This window comes from Diplotaxodon limnothrissa, linkage group LG9 (genome assembly GCF_057381915.1).
Source record: "Diplotaxodon limnothrissa isolate DT_005_m linkage group LG9, D_limnothrissa_male_GT1.1, whole genome shotgun sequence".
Taxonomy (NCBI): Eukaryota; Metazoa; Chordata; class Actinopteri; order Cichliformes; family Cichlidae; genus Diplotaxodon; species Diplotaxodon limnothrissa.
The window spans coordinates 21,806,728-21,822,694 of NC_140604.1; the positions used below are offsets into that span (position 1 = coordinate 21,806,728).

At 41.0% G+C, this 15,967-nt stretch overlaps 1 protein-coding gene across 1 annotated transcript in view; it reads right to left on the reverse strand.

Moving 5' to 3' along the window:
- Nucleotides 1-394: 394 nt before the first annotated feature.
- The window catches only part of pou6f2 (POU class 6 homeobox 2), a 77,524-nt gene continuing 61,951 nt past the window's right edge, over nt 395-15,967 (reverse strand). The window contains exons 6-9 of the mRNA XM_085362244.1: nt 11,189-11,398; nt 9,284-9,437; nt 5,221-5,389; nt 395-902 (exon numbers count right to left, since the gene is read on the reverse strand). Coding sequence (XP_085218370.1) covers nt 395-902; nt 5,221-5,389; nt 9,284-9,437; nt 11,189-11,398 — 1,041 coding nt within the window. The remainder of the gene's footprint in view (nt 903-5,220; nt 5,390-9,283; nt 9,438-11,188; nt 11,399-15,967) is intronic.

A 15,967-nucleotide genomic window follows, 5' to 3' on the forward strand; every position in this document is an offset into this window, starting at 1 on the left:
AAATTATTCAGATGCAACAGACTTTGGTAAATAGTGTTTCGATTTGGTATGATCTCTCTACTAAATCCCTCCTGGTGGGAACCAAAATTTGGGCGACAGTCTGGTCTGTAAGGCCAGAATCTAAAAACTCTTTGAAACAGCACACCGTATGTTTTTTTACATAATTCTCAGATATTAATCTCTTTTTTCATGTTTTTGGTTTCGTCAAGGTAATTTACATAATTGTGGTAATCACACTGACAACACATAGTTTTTCGTTTGCAAACTCATGACTGTCCATCCGGGTGACTTGGGCAACATTTTGTCAGTTCTCATTTCGAGAGGAGTTCATCCACCTTTTGTTGTTTTTAATGGCTGCCACTTTTCCACTCCACTGTTTGGTCAGAGAGCTCGTTCATTTCGGGAGCTCCTCTAGAGAATCAGTGAGAGGGTCCATTGGTGCGCCAGCGCCGAGGTCGGGCTGTTTCAAACGCTTTATTGTGTTTTTCAAGGCTTGCCTCTTGTTGCAGAACCAGACACGCACCACCTCCCTGTCATAGTTCAGTTTCTCCGCTATTTCCGTCATTTCCTGTCCGGAGGGGTGCGTGTTCTTCTCAAAGTGGCTGTTGAGGATCTCGAGCGCCTGTGGGGTGAAAGAGGTCCTCCGCTTGCGTTTTTTCGAAGGTTCGCTGCCGATAAACTCAGTCAGGTTCTGCATGCCGGATCGGTGGCGGGCTTCAGCCTCGGCCATCCAGCGCTCCAGAACGGGCTTAATCTTCTGGGCGCTTTTAGGGGTGATGTCCAACTTCTCAAACCTGGCAGGATATAAAAGGCCAGGGTTCAGTTTGCCTGTAAGACTGTTACCTATAGTGTTCTCTTGGGCTTCCTGTGGTAGGAAAAAGTGGCTTCTCAGGATGGTGTGTCTGGGGAGAATTGAGAAAAAACAATCTTACTTAGGTGCCCTGCCAGAACAAGGGATAAGCTGCCTGCCTTTAAGTCTCCTCAACCAGAATGCCACAGGGACTGAGACTAACATCCAGGTGAACAAACTCTGCATCCTGCACCTGGACACACCTGAGCTGCAGCAGCTCGAGGCGATGCTTTGCCAGTGATGTGTTAATTTTCTGGACGAGGCTCTGGTTCTCTGTCCCAAACTGGCAATAGTGGAACAAGGAGATATTGCCAATGGCTAGCAATCGAAATATTTGCTCTTTTAAATATTTCTCATGAACCAAAATCACAAAAATCTTCTGCTCAGGTGAAATAAACCCCCACCCCATCTTCCCCCCAAAAATCCACTTATGCATGCAGTTAAATATGGCACCATCATTTATTTACAAAAAGAGCTTGAATTATTCATCAAAATGTACATTTAATACATTTTTAACCTTTCTTTCATCTTCTAACAACCTCTCATTTTATATTTAATAAGAATACATTTACAAGTCCTGCAACTTTACTCATAATTCAGCCATTTCTCTGCATTTCTCAAGTCACAGGAAGTAAGACGAGAGGAAGGCAGAGTTTTAAAAAGCAATGCTAGCTGGCAGCTCAGCGACTGTCGGGTGCAGTTTGGACATGATATGAAGTCTGAATTAGATGATGTTTACTAAGAATGGAAGAACAACTATTTAGGATTCAACATCATGTCATTTTGTTCAGGAGTTTGAATGGCAACAGCCCAAATATCAGTGTGTTCACTGCTTTTTTCCTTGTATGGAACTGAATAACAACAGTGCAGTTTGAGGTAAGTATTTGATAAGAAAGACATGACAGAGTTTGGAAAATCTGTTAATAAACTAACAGCACATTTGCCTTTTTGTTAAAGACACTAGTACTTTAACAAGTTTTTGAAAGAAATATCCATGACTGTGGACTTTGCGAGCCTTACGACAGTTTGTGTTCTGTAATCATTACAAAGGTGATTGTACGAAAATGTACATATTTCTAATAAAAGAAACCACAAACCGGGCGGCTAATATTTGCCGAAGATATTATTTGGACATAAAAACTTGATCAACAAAGCTGAAGTGACAATGTTTTGTGGCTATTTGTCACGTTGACAAAAAAACATGAGAAGAAACGGCAGACGCTGCAGTTTTAATAAGTTTCCAACAAGTGTCCAATTACAGTACACCGCTATGAGCAGTTCCTTGCACTAGTGATATTAGCATGGTAATTTCCATTTATTTCTTCAAAGTATGTCATAATTTTTTTAATAGCAGGTTATGGAAAGTGGCAGAAATTTAGATAGTGAGATCAGACATAACGACACATGATTCAGTTCTAATAACAGTTACTCTTAAAGGCCTTATTCCCAAACATTATGGGAACATGACAGACACAAGTGTTATTTTCAAATGTTTTTTAGTCTAAAAACCTACAAAGGTTAACTGTACCAAAAAAGTTGTAGTGCGGTTTTGTGGCTATTTCTCATTTTGACAAGAAAGAAAGTCACGGACACGACACTTTCACCATGTTTCCAAATGCATGTCCATTTAAAGTAGTCCAGTATCAGCAGTTTTTATTCAAGGAGAAAATCAGGATGTTTAATTACAATATTTTTATTTCTCTGTTCCAGGAAAATAAAAATCTTTATCACTTTTACCTCTTTCCATTAATCTTTGCACTGGTGATTTGAGCATTCTCTGGATTATCTCAGGATTTTTGCTTTTATTTGATAGCAGATTACAGAAAGCAGCAAAAATTTAGGTAGCAAGATGAAACATACCAAAATTTAGTCTCAAACCAGAGATGCTGTGGTTATGGTTTTAGTTAACCTTAAATTTAACTACATACCCAATAAATAAGGTCTACAGATGATTTGGTACTAACAACATCAACTCTTAAAAGCATCACTTCCAAACATTATTGGATAAATGGGGACAGAAAGTGTTGGTTTCAAATGTTTTTCAGTGAAATAACTCTAGAAAGAAAGCTACACTGAAGCACTGCTCTCTGTGGAGCAAACAATGCAAAAAGAGACGGTTTTTAATAGCGAGGGAAACAGAGGCCCAGATGCCCATGCATGCATGAACTTTCTCTGTTTCTACACCTCGTTGGTGCATTCCTCTTTGTCGACAGGCGGTATTATTTATAACCCCGTCCTCCTCCTAAACACAGGAAAAAGAGGAGGGCTCCATACTGAGGGGAATACATTAGTAAATATGAAGAGTCACCAGAGACAGGACATTTCATGGATCAACAGGAACCGCGGATACTAAAATGAGTTGAGAGCTGCTCAGCTGGGGTATGCACTCCCCTCTAGTGCATCAGCACGAGGGAGCGAGCCTCTCTGGCTCTTCTTAAAAGTACCTAAGGAGCTCTGCTTAGACATGCTGCATGTTTGGACTGAGTTACAGTTTGCTGCAGGGTTTACATTCAATACCCACAGAGAGCTATCTGAGTGGGACATACATACAATCAGGCTCGCCTCACTCTACTCTCATTTTACGTCAGGTTTATTACAAGTCCAGACTTTGTGTTCTTGTTTCCTTTTAAACTCTAAATGCAAAATTGTTGCAAAATGATGTATCTTGACAGTTACCATCATAATTATTCAAAGACTAACACTGCTCATGTTGCTCGGCTTGTTTAGATTGATTTCGATTGTGTCGTTGTTAAGGCTGCATTATGTTGATGTTAAAATGTTTGGCTACGTTTGTTGAACCATTACGGAAATCTGAATTTAGTTTATAGCTCTCATATGAGCCATATAAAACTATATATATGACTGGTGTTCTTCTTTCCTAAGCTTGTTATTTTTATTAACTGTTTGTTCATATCTGGATAAAAAATATGTTTAAACCATCAAATATTTTAAACCTGAGCTCAGCAGTTTGAAACAATTCAAAATATCCATCTTAAACCCTGTAATAAAAACAAAAGATAGCGATTTTATTTACTTTAAGTTTTCATTTAGCGTATTTTCCCAAAAGGGGCCACTCAGGCACATCCCTGGCTTGATGTTACCCTCATGTAAAGCCTGTGCCTGTTTAGATAAACTAATAAAGTGCCTGGAAACATTGTGAGCAATGAAAGCAGACAAGATGGAAGCATCTGTCAGTGTCTGTTCACTGTCTACGTCGGGAGCCGCAGCCCCAGAGCTACTGTGACGTCCCGTTTCCTCCTCAAACTTCATGTCTATGTTGATGTTAACTAATCTAAAGCATGTGAAGTTAGCCCCACTACTTAAAACATCAGGACATCATGTCCAGTGTCATACAAACAACAAAAAAATTGTCTTAACGGAATGAATAACAGCCCACAGAGTGTTTATTTTTGAAGCTAATGGCTTTTAATGTGTGTTATAAATATTTGAATTATGTCTGGCTGTAAATATTTCATGTGTGATTTGACGACTTTAAACATTAGTGCGGGCCTCATAAGAACCCCCCGCTCCTGTAGTGTTTCACATTTTATCGGCTGTTTGATGTTGATGTGATGAAATTTTTAAAGGTGCGTGGCAGTGCCGTGTCACATAAACAGTACAGGTCATCAGCAAATGCACATGCACTTTGAAGGGACATTAAATTTAATACAGAAACAAGATTAGGGACTTTTATTGAAAGAGATGGATGCAAAACAAGAGAAGATTAGATTTGAGGAAAACAAAACCCAGTTAGCGTTAACTTCCATATCTAATCTGGACACTTAAAATACTTTTGTTTTCTATTTTACACCGTTTAGTTCTCTTTTAAAAGCAATATTTGGACACCATGTGGCCCAATTATTCTGTCTCGAAATGGAAACGTGGCTCATTTGGTATCTGCATGCAAAACGTTAGTCAAGTGGAACAACAGGAGGAATGAAACACTGATTGTCTGATAGTCTCATGAATGTATAATGTCCCATTTATGACTAAACTGTCCTCGTGGAAGCAGTAAGACACGGCAGTCTTATTAATACATCATCGCCGTCAAGCTCCCTCATGTTCAGCCAGAGCGAACAGCACCGGGCCTTAGTAATTATTAAATGCTTTAAGTGCTCCGTGTAATACTTGTGTATGTATTTTGCATAAGTGACGGCCAGCTGTCATGTCAGGGGAAGGAGTTTAAGTAGAGACATGAGAGCTTCGTTTGTCAGCCAATTATATATTTTAATATGTTAACGATGCCTGTTAAAACACGGATGAGAGCACCCGACAGCTCATTGCAGCTGCGCTGCTTTCACTGATTAGAAATACAGGTAGACAATAGTAGTCGAGTTGTTTTTATTTTTTCCCCCTGCGTTTGTCCTTACCTGCAGATGGCAGACTGGCTGTAAGCCGGCCCCTCGGCTGCGCTGAGCGCCTGGCCCACCTGAGTCTGTGTCAGGCCCAGGGACAGCCGGCGGATCTTGAATGCTTTGGCAAATTCACGAATCTCCTCCAGGTTGACCCCGTCCACCTCGCTGGGGGCGGTTTGCGGGTCTACAATACAACACACACATCTCATTTTATTAGCCCTCTGCTCACCTTATTTTTCAGAGTGAATGAGGCAAACATCCAACCATATGCGATCATGATGCCTCTAAACAACTTTTAAAAAAATAGTCCTGCTCTGGGTCAGAACTTATTATTTCTCTCTACACATATCTGAGAAATGTTTTGAAGAATAAACTCATCTGAGGTTTGAATACAGGCGTGTTGTGGCTTCGGCTTTGGCAAGTGTAAATCTTTAATCTCACATATAAAAGCATATGGACAAAAAACAGACGACACATGGCTTATTAATTCAAAGGAAAGACAGATAGGTGCTGTGCTACTATAGCTCTCTGTATGAATACACATATATTTTGAAGCTGGCTTTCTCAGAAAAACATTAAAGAATGTATAAAGAAATTATTTCACCCATCTGACCCCCCAAGTCAACACAGTTCAAGCCTACAAAGCAGCGGCGAGCCTCGCTCACAAACGATACCCTGCTTTTACACAAAGAGAGGCTGTTTGCGAAGCTCCACATTTGAAAACTTCACTGAAGAATTTCTCCGCTAATAAAAAGTGATTTCACGTTGTACATCAATGTCAGGTGCCCTGGCATCCTGCTTACTAAAGCAAAGTTTGTGCCTCTGAATTATTCATCCTGGTCATTATCAATGAATTATTAAAGGAATCCTCCAAGCGTATTTAAGCAAAAATCTATGGGCCTGCCATCTCGCTGTGCCTCATAAGTGACGTGTAGCGTATGCGCCGTGCTCCATACGTGTGAACACACAGAGGACTCGCAGCTTCCTATCATCTTCACAGTGATGAGCATCCTCCCATCATTCCCACTGGAGCCTATTTGCGTAGCGGTTTGAAAGACTAGCGGCAGCCGGATCCATATTTTTCTTTACCCAAACACGATTTAAGATTAAAGACCTTCTCATTTACCTCGCAATAATGAGAGGCCTCACAAAAACAGACAGATTAGTGGACAAAAGGCTCAGTTTTAAAAGCACTGAAACAAAGAAAAGGAGGCTGACTTTTCTTTACAACAGTAATACACTTTTTACTCTTAATAATTACGACAGGACAAAAACAAGTGAAGCAATCAATGTATCTGCTTGAAAGGAAAATTAGGAAAAAAATGCTGCCTCCATAAATTACAGGCTAGACTTGTGCTATTATGTGCCAATGTTTGTCTTTCAGTTTAGCAGAAAAATACTTCTTTTATGCTTTTATTTTTACTTGAAGTGCTAATAACTGATGATGAAGTTTGTAGTGTAGAAATTTGGAAAACATGACTCAGAAAAGTGCAAACACCAGGCAAACCTGATGATCAGACATCCTATTTATCCGAACACGTGATTTGATCCCACGGGCCTCTGCAATCGCAAAAAGGTTTAAGCTATTTAAGCATCTTTGTTCTGGAAGCAGCTGTATGGATATGATGTAAAAACAATGTTATTGTTGTTGCTTACGATGATGAATCTACAGTATCTGCTTAATAGTACTCTGATTAACTGTTTCTTGTTCACAAAACCCAATAATGTCTACTTCAAATTAGGAAGGTGATCAATGATCATTACTCCTCCAAATAGCTGTCTGATCGCAATATATGCATCCACACCTGCATTAGCTTAAATGAATCCTAACACTCTTCCAGATTATATTAAGGAGAGCACTTTTTTCTGCTTCAATAGCTTAGCTGTCCTTCTCCACTCCAAATAAAAAAAATTAAAACAAACTCAATAAAAAATATTGCTGGCGTTAGTCCTTCTATTAACAGAAATCCTGAGGTTTTCAATCTGTTTCTGGCACTTTGTTTTTGGCCAGCGAATGCTTCTGTCGCTCTGATTCTGTCACGGGATTTTGCTTTGCCTATGAATGCTGTAAGTGATATTGAGAGGAAGTGATATGGCTCGCACTCAGCATAAAACATTAATTTCATTTACCATACAAGTGGCCCGCTATGATTTTTGTCCTCATAAGATATTTTCTGAGCTGCAAGTAAACATAAACTAAACACAAAGTCCACAACAAGTTGATCAATGGCGACTTTTTTTTAAATTAGATTCAGTGGCATTGTAGCTGCCTTTGAAATGAGTTTACATGGAGCTTAAGAGAATCGACTCTGACAAATGAAATTTATCTGAATAAAACAGAGTTTTTAAAGGCAATAGCTGCACGCTGACAGGCTGTGGACCAGTGATTTATAAGGCCCTGCCAAAGCCCACGCGCTGGCAGAATGAAACTTATGCTCATTTTACATAACAGACGCCAGTTTAGATTGTCTAATAAACCAAAGAAATGACAGTAAAGGAAAAAATAAAACAATCCTAGCAGGCAGGGATCAGTCAAAAGCTGTCTACACTGAGAGTAATGAAGATGTGAAGTAGCGATGCTAAAGGTTTGTTTATTAGAATTAGAAAAAAAGGAGAAACATGTAGTTAATGCAGCAACGCAGATTTTGTTTTTATTTTCTCTGGTTTTAATATATTTGTTTCTGAGATTTCTGTCATTGATGTTGCAGTATTGGGCAAAAAATTTAAATTAACATCTCTTTCAGTGATTCTATTTATTTGAAAGGGACTATTTGTTAAATAGTTTTCTATTATATATATTTATTCTGTTCATATTAGATTGCAACAGTTTACAAGTTTGAGTTTGTGTCAGCTTATGTTAACTCCTGATCGTTAAATCTTTTTATTATTGGTTATTCATATATAAATCCAGCTGCTTTAAATTCCAACTAGAACACCAAATGTTTTAATCCGCAGCTTTAAATTTGGTCCTCAATTTTGGTTTCTGTGTTGGATTTCCTTGTTTTGGTTTGGTTTTGATTGTTTAAAAATGCTGCTTTAGATCAGTTTTCAGTAGTTGTGTGTTATTGCGACTGGTACACGCCCACTTTATGGTTTTGTTTGCCCTGTGTTTTTAGCCTATTGTTAGGTAGTTGTTTTTGATTTTACTGTAACAAAATGAAAACTCTACAATGTTTATAGGTATTATATGTGCATAAATGCTAAAAATGAGTCATGTTAGCCTGTTGTTAGGTAGTTCATAGGCTGTGTTGCTAGGCAATGTACTGCCATAGTATTGATGTATAGTATAGATGAGAACCTTCAGATGTACCTGTTTACCACATCAGGTTGCTTGGTTTGCAGACAGAGATTTTGTGTATTACAGTACGTTATGGTTGGTATTTCTTAAACTGCAAGTTCAGAGCATAGTCAAACTCTTATGGTTAACTTTTTTATATATAGTTCAATAATGGCACTATTCCCTGTTTTTAATCATATTTATGCATATTTAAGGTTGTTTTTTAGTTCTTGCCTTCGCTTAGATGCTGACTTCATTTTCTGTTTTTCTTTATTTCATTTTATCATTGTGACGTGCTTATCTTCTCTCAGTTTCACTAAATTCTGTCGACATCTAAATATATTATTTCTACTTTTATTTCCTTATAAATGGACTTATATTGAGCAAAAAAGTTAAATAAACATATAATAAATAAAGATTGTAGGTATAGAACGATGCAATAATGTAATGCAACCACACAAAGCATTTGATATAGACCTTTGTAGAGACCTTTGTCACAAAGTGCTGAGATGTGAACTAACACACGGAATGTTGTTACTTTTATTCTTTAAGAAAATAAGAGCATGCCTCAACTTGAAATAAAAATATCTCTGACAATTGGAGAAATCCGCAGTGTTATGTGGAATGAAACACCGGGGATAATGACAACACATTGCTCTTTCAGCGATCGACAACCTTCCACCTCGGCTGTATTGAATGACAGAAAAATATTTCCATGGCTACGTTCCGCTAGTTGTGTAATTCCTCTCGTTATAAATCACATTATAAAATGCTGTGAGCTGAGCTGTGTTGGACACTTACTGCTGACCAGCTGCCCCACGCTGAGAGCCGAGGAAGAGGAGGAGGTGGAGGAGGAAGAAGAGGCCTGGTGGAGAGGACTCTGTCTGTGGGGCATGTGGAGCAGGTTGGGCTGAGATGATGCGGGGCCTGTCTGACCCTGCTGAGCCTGAGGCAGCTGGACACAAACACACAGAGAGAGAGAGAGCTGACACGATATACTGACAGCATGTTTTACTCTCTGTGCACATCGTCACAATAATCAGAATTTACAGTAATCATGTCATTATGGTGATTGGGCCACAATATCAAATCTAATCAATTAATCAGCAGCTATTAAATTAGCCACTTAGAAGGTGAATATAATTAGATTTACCTTGTACCTGATGATTACTGCCTGCAGTATTTGCACTGACAGAGCAGACTATAGTGCCAATAGTCTGCTCAATAGACTAGAGCAGTAGTTTACCACTGTATTTGGCAGTGAGGGTCTAAAAGGAAGCTTGTTCAGCTCAGGCACTCCACTGTCTCTGTGAGCTTTATAATCGCCTATCTGCAGAAAAACAATTAAGAATCTTCTTCTGCTCTGTATCTTGATACTAATAACGCAGCCTGAATCCTAAATAAAAACATGTGGACACAGCAGTCCCCATATCAAACATAATTCATGATCTGCAGGCTACGTGCTCTGATGGAAAAAAAAAGAAACAGTGTATTTTCATGTTTTATGCACATTTGAATTGCTTTTACAAGATCAAGATGGTGTGTCTCCACTCTTAAAAGCTGTCTCCGCCATAAACTGGGCAGGCTTCTTCTTCTCCTTCTGTGCTATTAATTATTTTCTCTGTGGCATGTGTTTGTTTGGGGGGTGTCAACAGCAATGCACACACTGTCAGGACTGTTGACAGGCTCAGAGAATTATCTAGCTTCACTGGAAATATTCGAGACTGCAGGCTGTGACAACCGTAAATTATGCCCGCGGAACAATGTGTACATGCGGGGCTTTGAAGTGGAGACAAAAGCATAAACATTATTACAAATGCATTAATTCATTCAAGAGTATGATCTGCCGTTCTCGGGGGGGGGGGGGGGACCCACAATTAGGTGTCCGCCCGCTAAGAGTTCATCCATCCTGGACTGTAGAGGCCTTCAATGTGAACTTTTACCCTATAATTCAGCCCTGACATCATCATTATCAAGTCAATAACTTTTCACTGTCGGCGTGAATGCATCTGGTGCTGCACGCGTTCGCCGAAATTGGGAGGAGGTGTTTGCTCGAGTGTTCCTACTTACAGTGTGAACTCAAACAAAAAGGAAAAAACAGAGCTGGGGTTTTTTGTGTGTCTCTCTTTAAATAAAACAAAATGTTTCATGTTCAGGTCAGAAAGGACAAATCGTAAGGATGGAGAGTGTGACTGAGGCAGGAGGAGGAGGGTGAGTGAAACGGAAAGCAGGTGGAAAACAGAGCGAGGAGTGTTTCAGTTTTAAGTGGGGTGATGAAAAGTGGTGTTTTTTTTTTTTTCTTATGTTGGGCTCTGCAGGGGTTTAGCAGTCTCGCTGAGACTGAAGCTGAAAGGTTGGTTGACAAGCACACACACACACACACACACACATGCATGCATTGTGAAAATTGTACCAGGAGCTACAATTTTCCAAGTGGAGTGATGCAAATGAGCATTATGAGTGTTGAAGCGGGAAAAATATGAGGTGTTTATCATAAAACAGAGCTGCCTTGGCTTTTGCTTTCATGAATAAACAGGCTAACTCTAGTTTGACTCCACTAGGTGTTGCTCATTCGACAGTTTTTAAAACACAGCTCGTGATCACTTGAGGAGTACGAGTTTAAGAATGTAATAAGCTGCTCTGCAAGCCTTCCTCCTTTTTATACGTGTGTGTGAGAGTGTGTTTGTACATGAGCATATATGTTACCTGCTGTCCAGGCTTGATTGGTGACAGCGTGATTCCCTGGGTGTTGATGACAGGCAGGATCTGATTGCCGATCACTGTGGCGATGATCTGGCCTTGAGCGTTGGTCAGAAGCTGAGGTGTAATTGGCTGTACCTGCAGTGCTGGGTTGCCACCCCCTGATTGGCTGGAGGGCCCTGCAGAGTTGGGCATCAGTGGGATTGTTCCAATTATCTACAAAGGGGGTAAGAGAGGAGACAAAATCAGCTGGGTGGTTTTAAAAAGTAGAAAGAGCGGAGAGGCTAAATGCTACTGGAGGTATCAGTTGTAATGATATCTACTGCTGTGAGTCTTTAGGCTTTTTTTATGTGTTTCTGATTGGAAATGAAGTTTAAACTGGTCATATCTCATGTTCTGTGGTTAATGAGAGCGCTCTGCTTTTGAGCTGGTCTGTTTGTGATTCGGGGAGGAAAAAACATGCAGAAGTGTCCACTGATCATCTGTCACTGAGGTGGTTTTACAGCCTAGAGCAAGTGAAGCCAAAGCAGACTGCTGGGAGCGCACTGCAAAGGTCAGCGCTGAATACCTGTGTGTGTGATGGTGCACACCACTGAGTGTATTATCCATCACCAGGCCAAGACTGGGATGATTGTGAGTGTGTGTGTGTGTGTGTGTGTGTGTGTGTTTGTGCTTAAGTGTCTTTGTCTGTCTCTGGTGAGAAGCAGTGAGGCTGCTGAGAGACAGAGACCCCCATTTCACCCACTCACACACACACCAGGCCAGGGAGGAAGAAGTGGAGAGAACAAGTAAGAAAAGAAACAATAAGAGGAGAGAAGAGGAGCAGCAGAGAGTGAGACAGGACCCCGTGTCTCTAATTCAACTCTCAGGGTCCCAGGGGTACTTCACCCCTCCTCCTCCCTCCCTCCATCCCCTGCTCTCCTCTCCTCTGTGGCTGTAATCAGGAAGGGCAGATCAAAGGGGGCAGCAGAGTGTCACTGCAACATTTTAGCTCTCAGAGCTGCCAGAGTGTGGCCAAGAGTGGCGCTTTAGGGGGGACTTAGCGCCTCTTCACCATGATGAAGGTTAATGTCATCTGGGGACTGGTTCTGGGCAGCTCCTGAGCAGCAGTCGCCCTGGCCCCCCCGCTGGCCGCCCTCCTCCACCAAGCCTCATTACACCAGAGAGCAGCTCAACACGGATGAGACGCCCATCATTCTAAATTCTGTTATTTGGCAACCGGGCAAAGAGCTACTTTTGCTAAGATTGCACTGTCTTGGAAGCTTTCTTTTTATGTTTATATTTCAGTCCGAGCTTCTGCACCTCAGCCCAGAGCAAAGCAGAGGCACAGGCTTCTCTGGTCCCTAGCTCCTGTTTCCACCACCGCTAATGTGTTTTAGCGCACGGTCCGCCTCCCCCTTCCCCCTACCCCCGTCTCTTTGACATAATAGGGAGGGATCAGCGAGAGAAAGGTGGGCCGACAATCTGTAATTCATCCCTGCCACGGCTCATTTGCTTACGTTGCTTCGCATTAGGGGAGAGATAATTTATCTCTCTCTCTGCGCTGGCTTTACAAATTCTCTGCAATGCTCTTCTGCCACTTAGCATATTTTATTGCCCTGCCTGACGCTTGTGTCTCCTGAGTCCCACTGATCCCGCTTTGCATGCCACGGTGGCAGGGAACTTGTTCCGCTCAATTATTCATCGTCATTGGACTAAGTGGTTGTTCTATAAGCATAATAAAAGAGCAGGCGACTGACAGCTTAGCTCTCATCCCCGTCCCGCTATGCCATCCTTCACCATCTGCATATCTCAGGCAGATGTTTCGTGGCGCTGTCACAACTCTTCACTCAGGCTGGAAGGGCAGGGCAGGGATGTGACAGTGTAGTGAAGTACCTCGGTGTTAACTTATGGTCAGGAGGGAGGGCTTTGTTGTATAAGCTTATGGGAAGTCCTGAATCAACTAATCCTATTTATTTTTCATTTCTGAGCACTGAGCCTCAATGATTTTTTTATGACCACAATTAATCTTTTAGCAGTGAGTGTTGAGCAGAACGCTTTGGTCAAAGGCCATCATTTAACCGTAATGCAAGAGACACTTTGTTGTAGTAGAGGAAAAGGAACCTCTCTTTTTCCTTATTTACCTTAAAAAACAAGAGTCCCAAACAATTAGGTCAGTTTATGTGTGAGTGATCTCTGTCAGTCAAAGCAACTTTTTTCCTTCTAATCATTATCACTCCTCAGGAAACACCTGGAAAATATGCACCTTTTCTGTCTTTCTCCTCAGACACAGTTGTTTTCGTTTCTTCAGTTCTCCTGCGTTTTTGCCTTAGGCTTGGTTATTGGAACAACTTTTTCCATATATAACAAAATGTGGGGATGGCATCGTGCAGACTGCAGGTAGCAAGCATAAGTTAATTGGTTGTGAACAAAACTGAGTGGTGCACGTTTTACAAATTGAAAGCTACATTTTTCCAAAACATACTTCTACACACGAGTTAGTGAATGAGTGAATGACGTTATCTCTGGCAGTGAGCATAGAAGCCCCACCCACCAGCACTTCAGATCTTCTGTTTGTAAGGGACAGCCAATCAGAAGAAAGGCGGCTTAAAGAGCAGGGGGAGGGAGCTGAACTATGATTCAACCAAAGGTACTCTAGTAGTGAAGCTAGAAAATGTTTTTATGTGACAAACTAATTTATCTAGTTAACAGCACAGTTAAAGTCCTGTTTTTGAGTCTTTTTTAGCAATTGCTAAAGCTATTATGATAATATATTTATATATGAAGCTACTCTGCTCATGTTTTCTGACTGTGTACTTCCAAACCTGCAGTCCCCTGAAGCAACCAGAAGTGAATTCTCTTACTCTACAGCTAGCCTGAATTTCATGGATAAATAAAATCATTTCCTATTTGAAAATGTCCAGCTGTCGGTTTCTTTCATCACACAACCATTTCATAAATACGCAGCCAAAGGAGCTTGCAAAGAAAAGCGTCTGGACTTCTTTAAGTTGCTTGAAGACGTTTCACCTCTCATCCGAGAAGCTTCTTCAGTTCTAAGGTCAAATGGTGGAGAGTCCCAGATATAAACCTAGTGGGAGTGACCCCCCACAGAGGGACAAAAGGACCCCCTGATGATCCTCTAATCGCCTGTGGGGGGTCTCTCCCACTAGGATTATATCTGGGACTCTCCACCATTTGACCTTAGAACTGAAGAAGCTTCTCGGATGAGAGGTGAAACGTCTTCAAGCAACTTAAAGAAGTCCAGACGCTTTTCTTTGCAAGCTCCTTTGACTATGATGACCTGGATGACTGAGAACCTTCACAGACATAAATACGCAGCCTTCAGGTACTCCTCCCATTCACTGCTAACTCCCTCTCCTCGCATGCCTTTCCGTTTTCTCGCCTTTATTTGGCTTCCCATGTTTGCTTCCCTTTCCAGTTCGTGGAATGACATGTGAGAAACGTGCCTCTATCCACCCAGCAGAACTCATTAAGATTATGCTGCTCTTGTTTCCGCAGAAATGCCATCTCATCTCTCCGGCCAGGGCAATCTGTGTCTTTAGCCATGGTGGCCAGGCAATATCTCTGCCCATTTTCTCTCCACCACTGTTCATGCAGTGAATTGAAACTCGGGAAGGAAAATGTTTGGGAAGTTTGGACTTGTGTCAACATACAAGTCTAAAGAAAGCTAGCGCTTACAGCAAATTAAAGCTTCAAACAGCAGACTAATAATGGTGCACCACAGAAGATATTTCCTGTTTCCTATCTGCCTCTATTCTATCACTATTTCCTGTATTCATATACAATTAACTCTATATGGTATTGTGGCTCAGCTTCACCTGTTTTAACTAACTTTGCAGGTTAACAGCAAGTGCAACTCTTACCTGTTGCGTCAGCACATGTCGTGAAAGGTAGAAGATGCTGGGAGAGATGTGATGTTCATGCACAAAGCCAAGGAATCTGTCCTAACCATACCAGGATCGTTTCAGGGATTTAAGTCAGGAAACAGCCCTTAATGTCCCCAGTGCTCAATGCAGTTTTAACTGCATTTTAAAACAGTGAGAAAAGAATTTGCACCGAAGAGAAGAGGTTCAAAAACGGCCAGAGATTTGTTTAAAAAGAAAAAAAAGATCTCAGGAGTGACAGTGACTTAATAATTGTGCCTTTTATCCGCAACTGTTTATTTTTTTATTTTTATTTAACCTTTATTTAACCAGGAATGTCCCGTTGAGATCAAAGACCTCTTTTTCAAGGGAGTCCTGGCCAAGAGGCAGCACATTTCAAGACAAATACATACGAACAAACAAAGTTAAAATTACACAAAACAATTACACATTATTGAGGCAGCCTGTAGGCCTTTGAGTTTAGTTTTAAAAACATTTAAAGACAACAATTCAGTTAGTTTCCAGTCTTTCTGTAACATGTTCCATGAAAAAGGCGCAGAGTGGACAAAGGCTTTCTTACCCAGCTCTTTGCGGACAAGGGGAACAGACAACAGCAGCTGATCATTTGAGCGCAAGGAGTAAGAACCACTATTTGTCCTTGTGACCAAAGTACAAATATAAGGAGGCAGCAATCCAAGCATAGCTTTGTTAATCACTGTTGCAGAGGCAGTGAGGATAAAAGAGCCTCATTGATTTCCCTTGGAGAATAAAAAAAAGCTTGGGCCAATATAATTAAGATTTAAAAACATACTGAACTCCAAACATCCACCAGGTCTGACACTTCTCAAGGTTCTCAGAACGCTTGCTTATGAAAAGGTCTTTTGGGAGAGTTGGCAGAGGAAGCGGCACAGAGGCACAATTT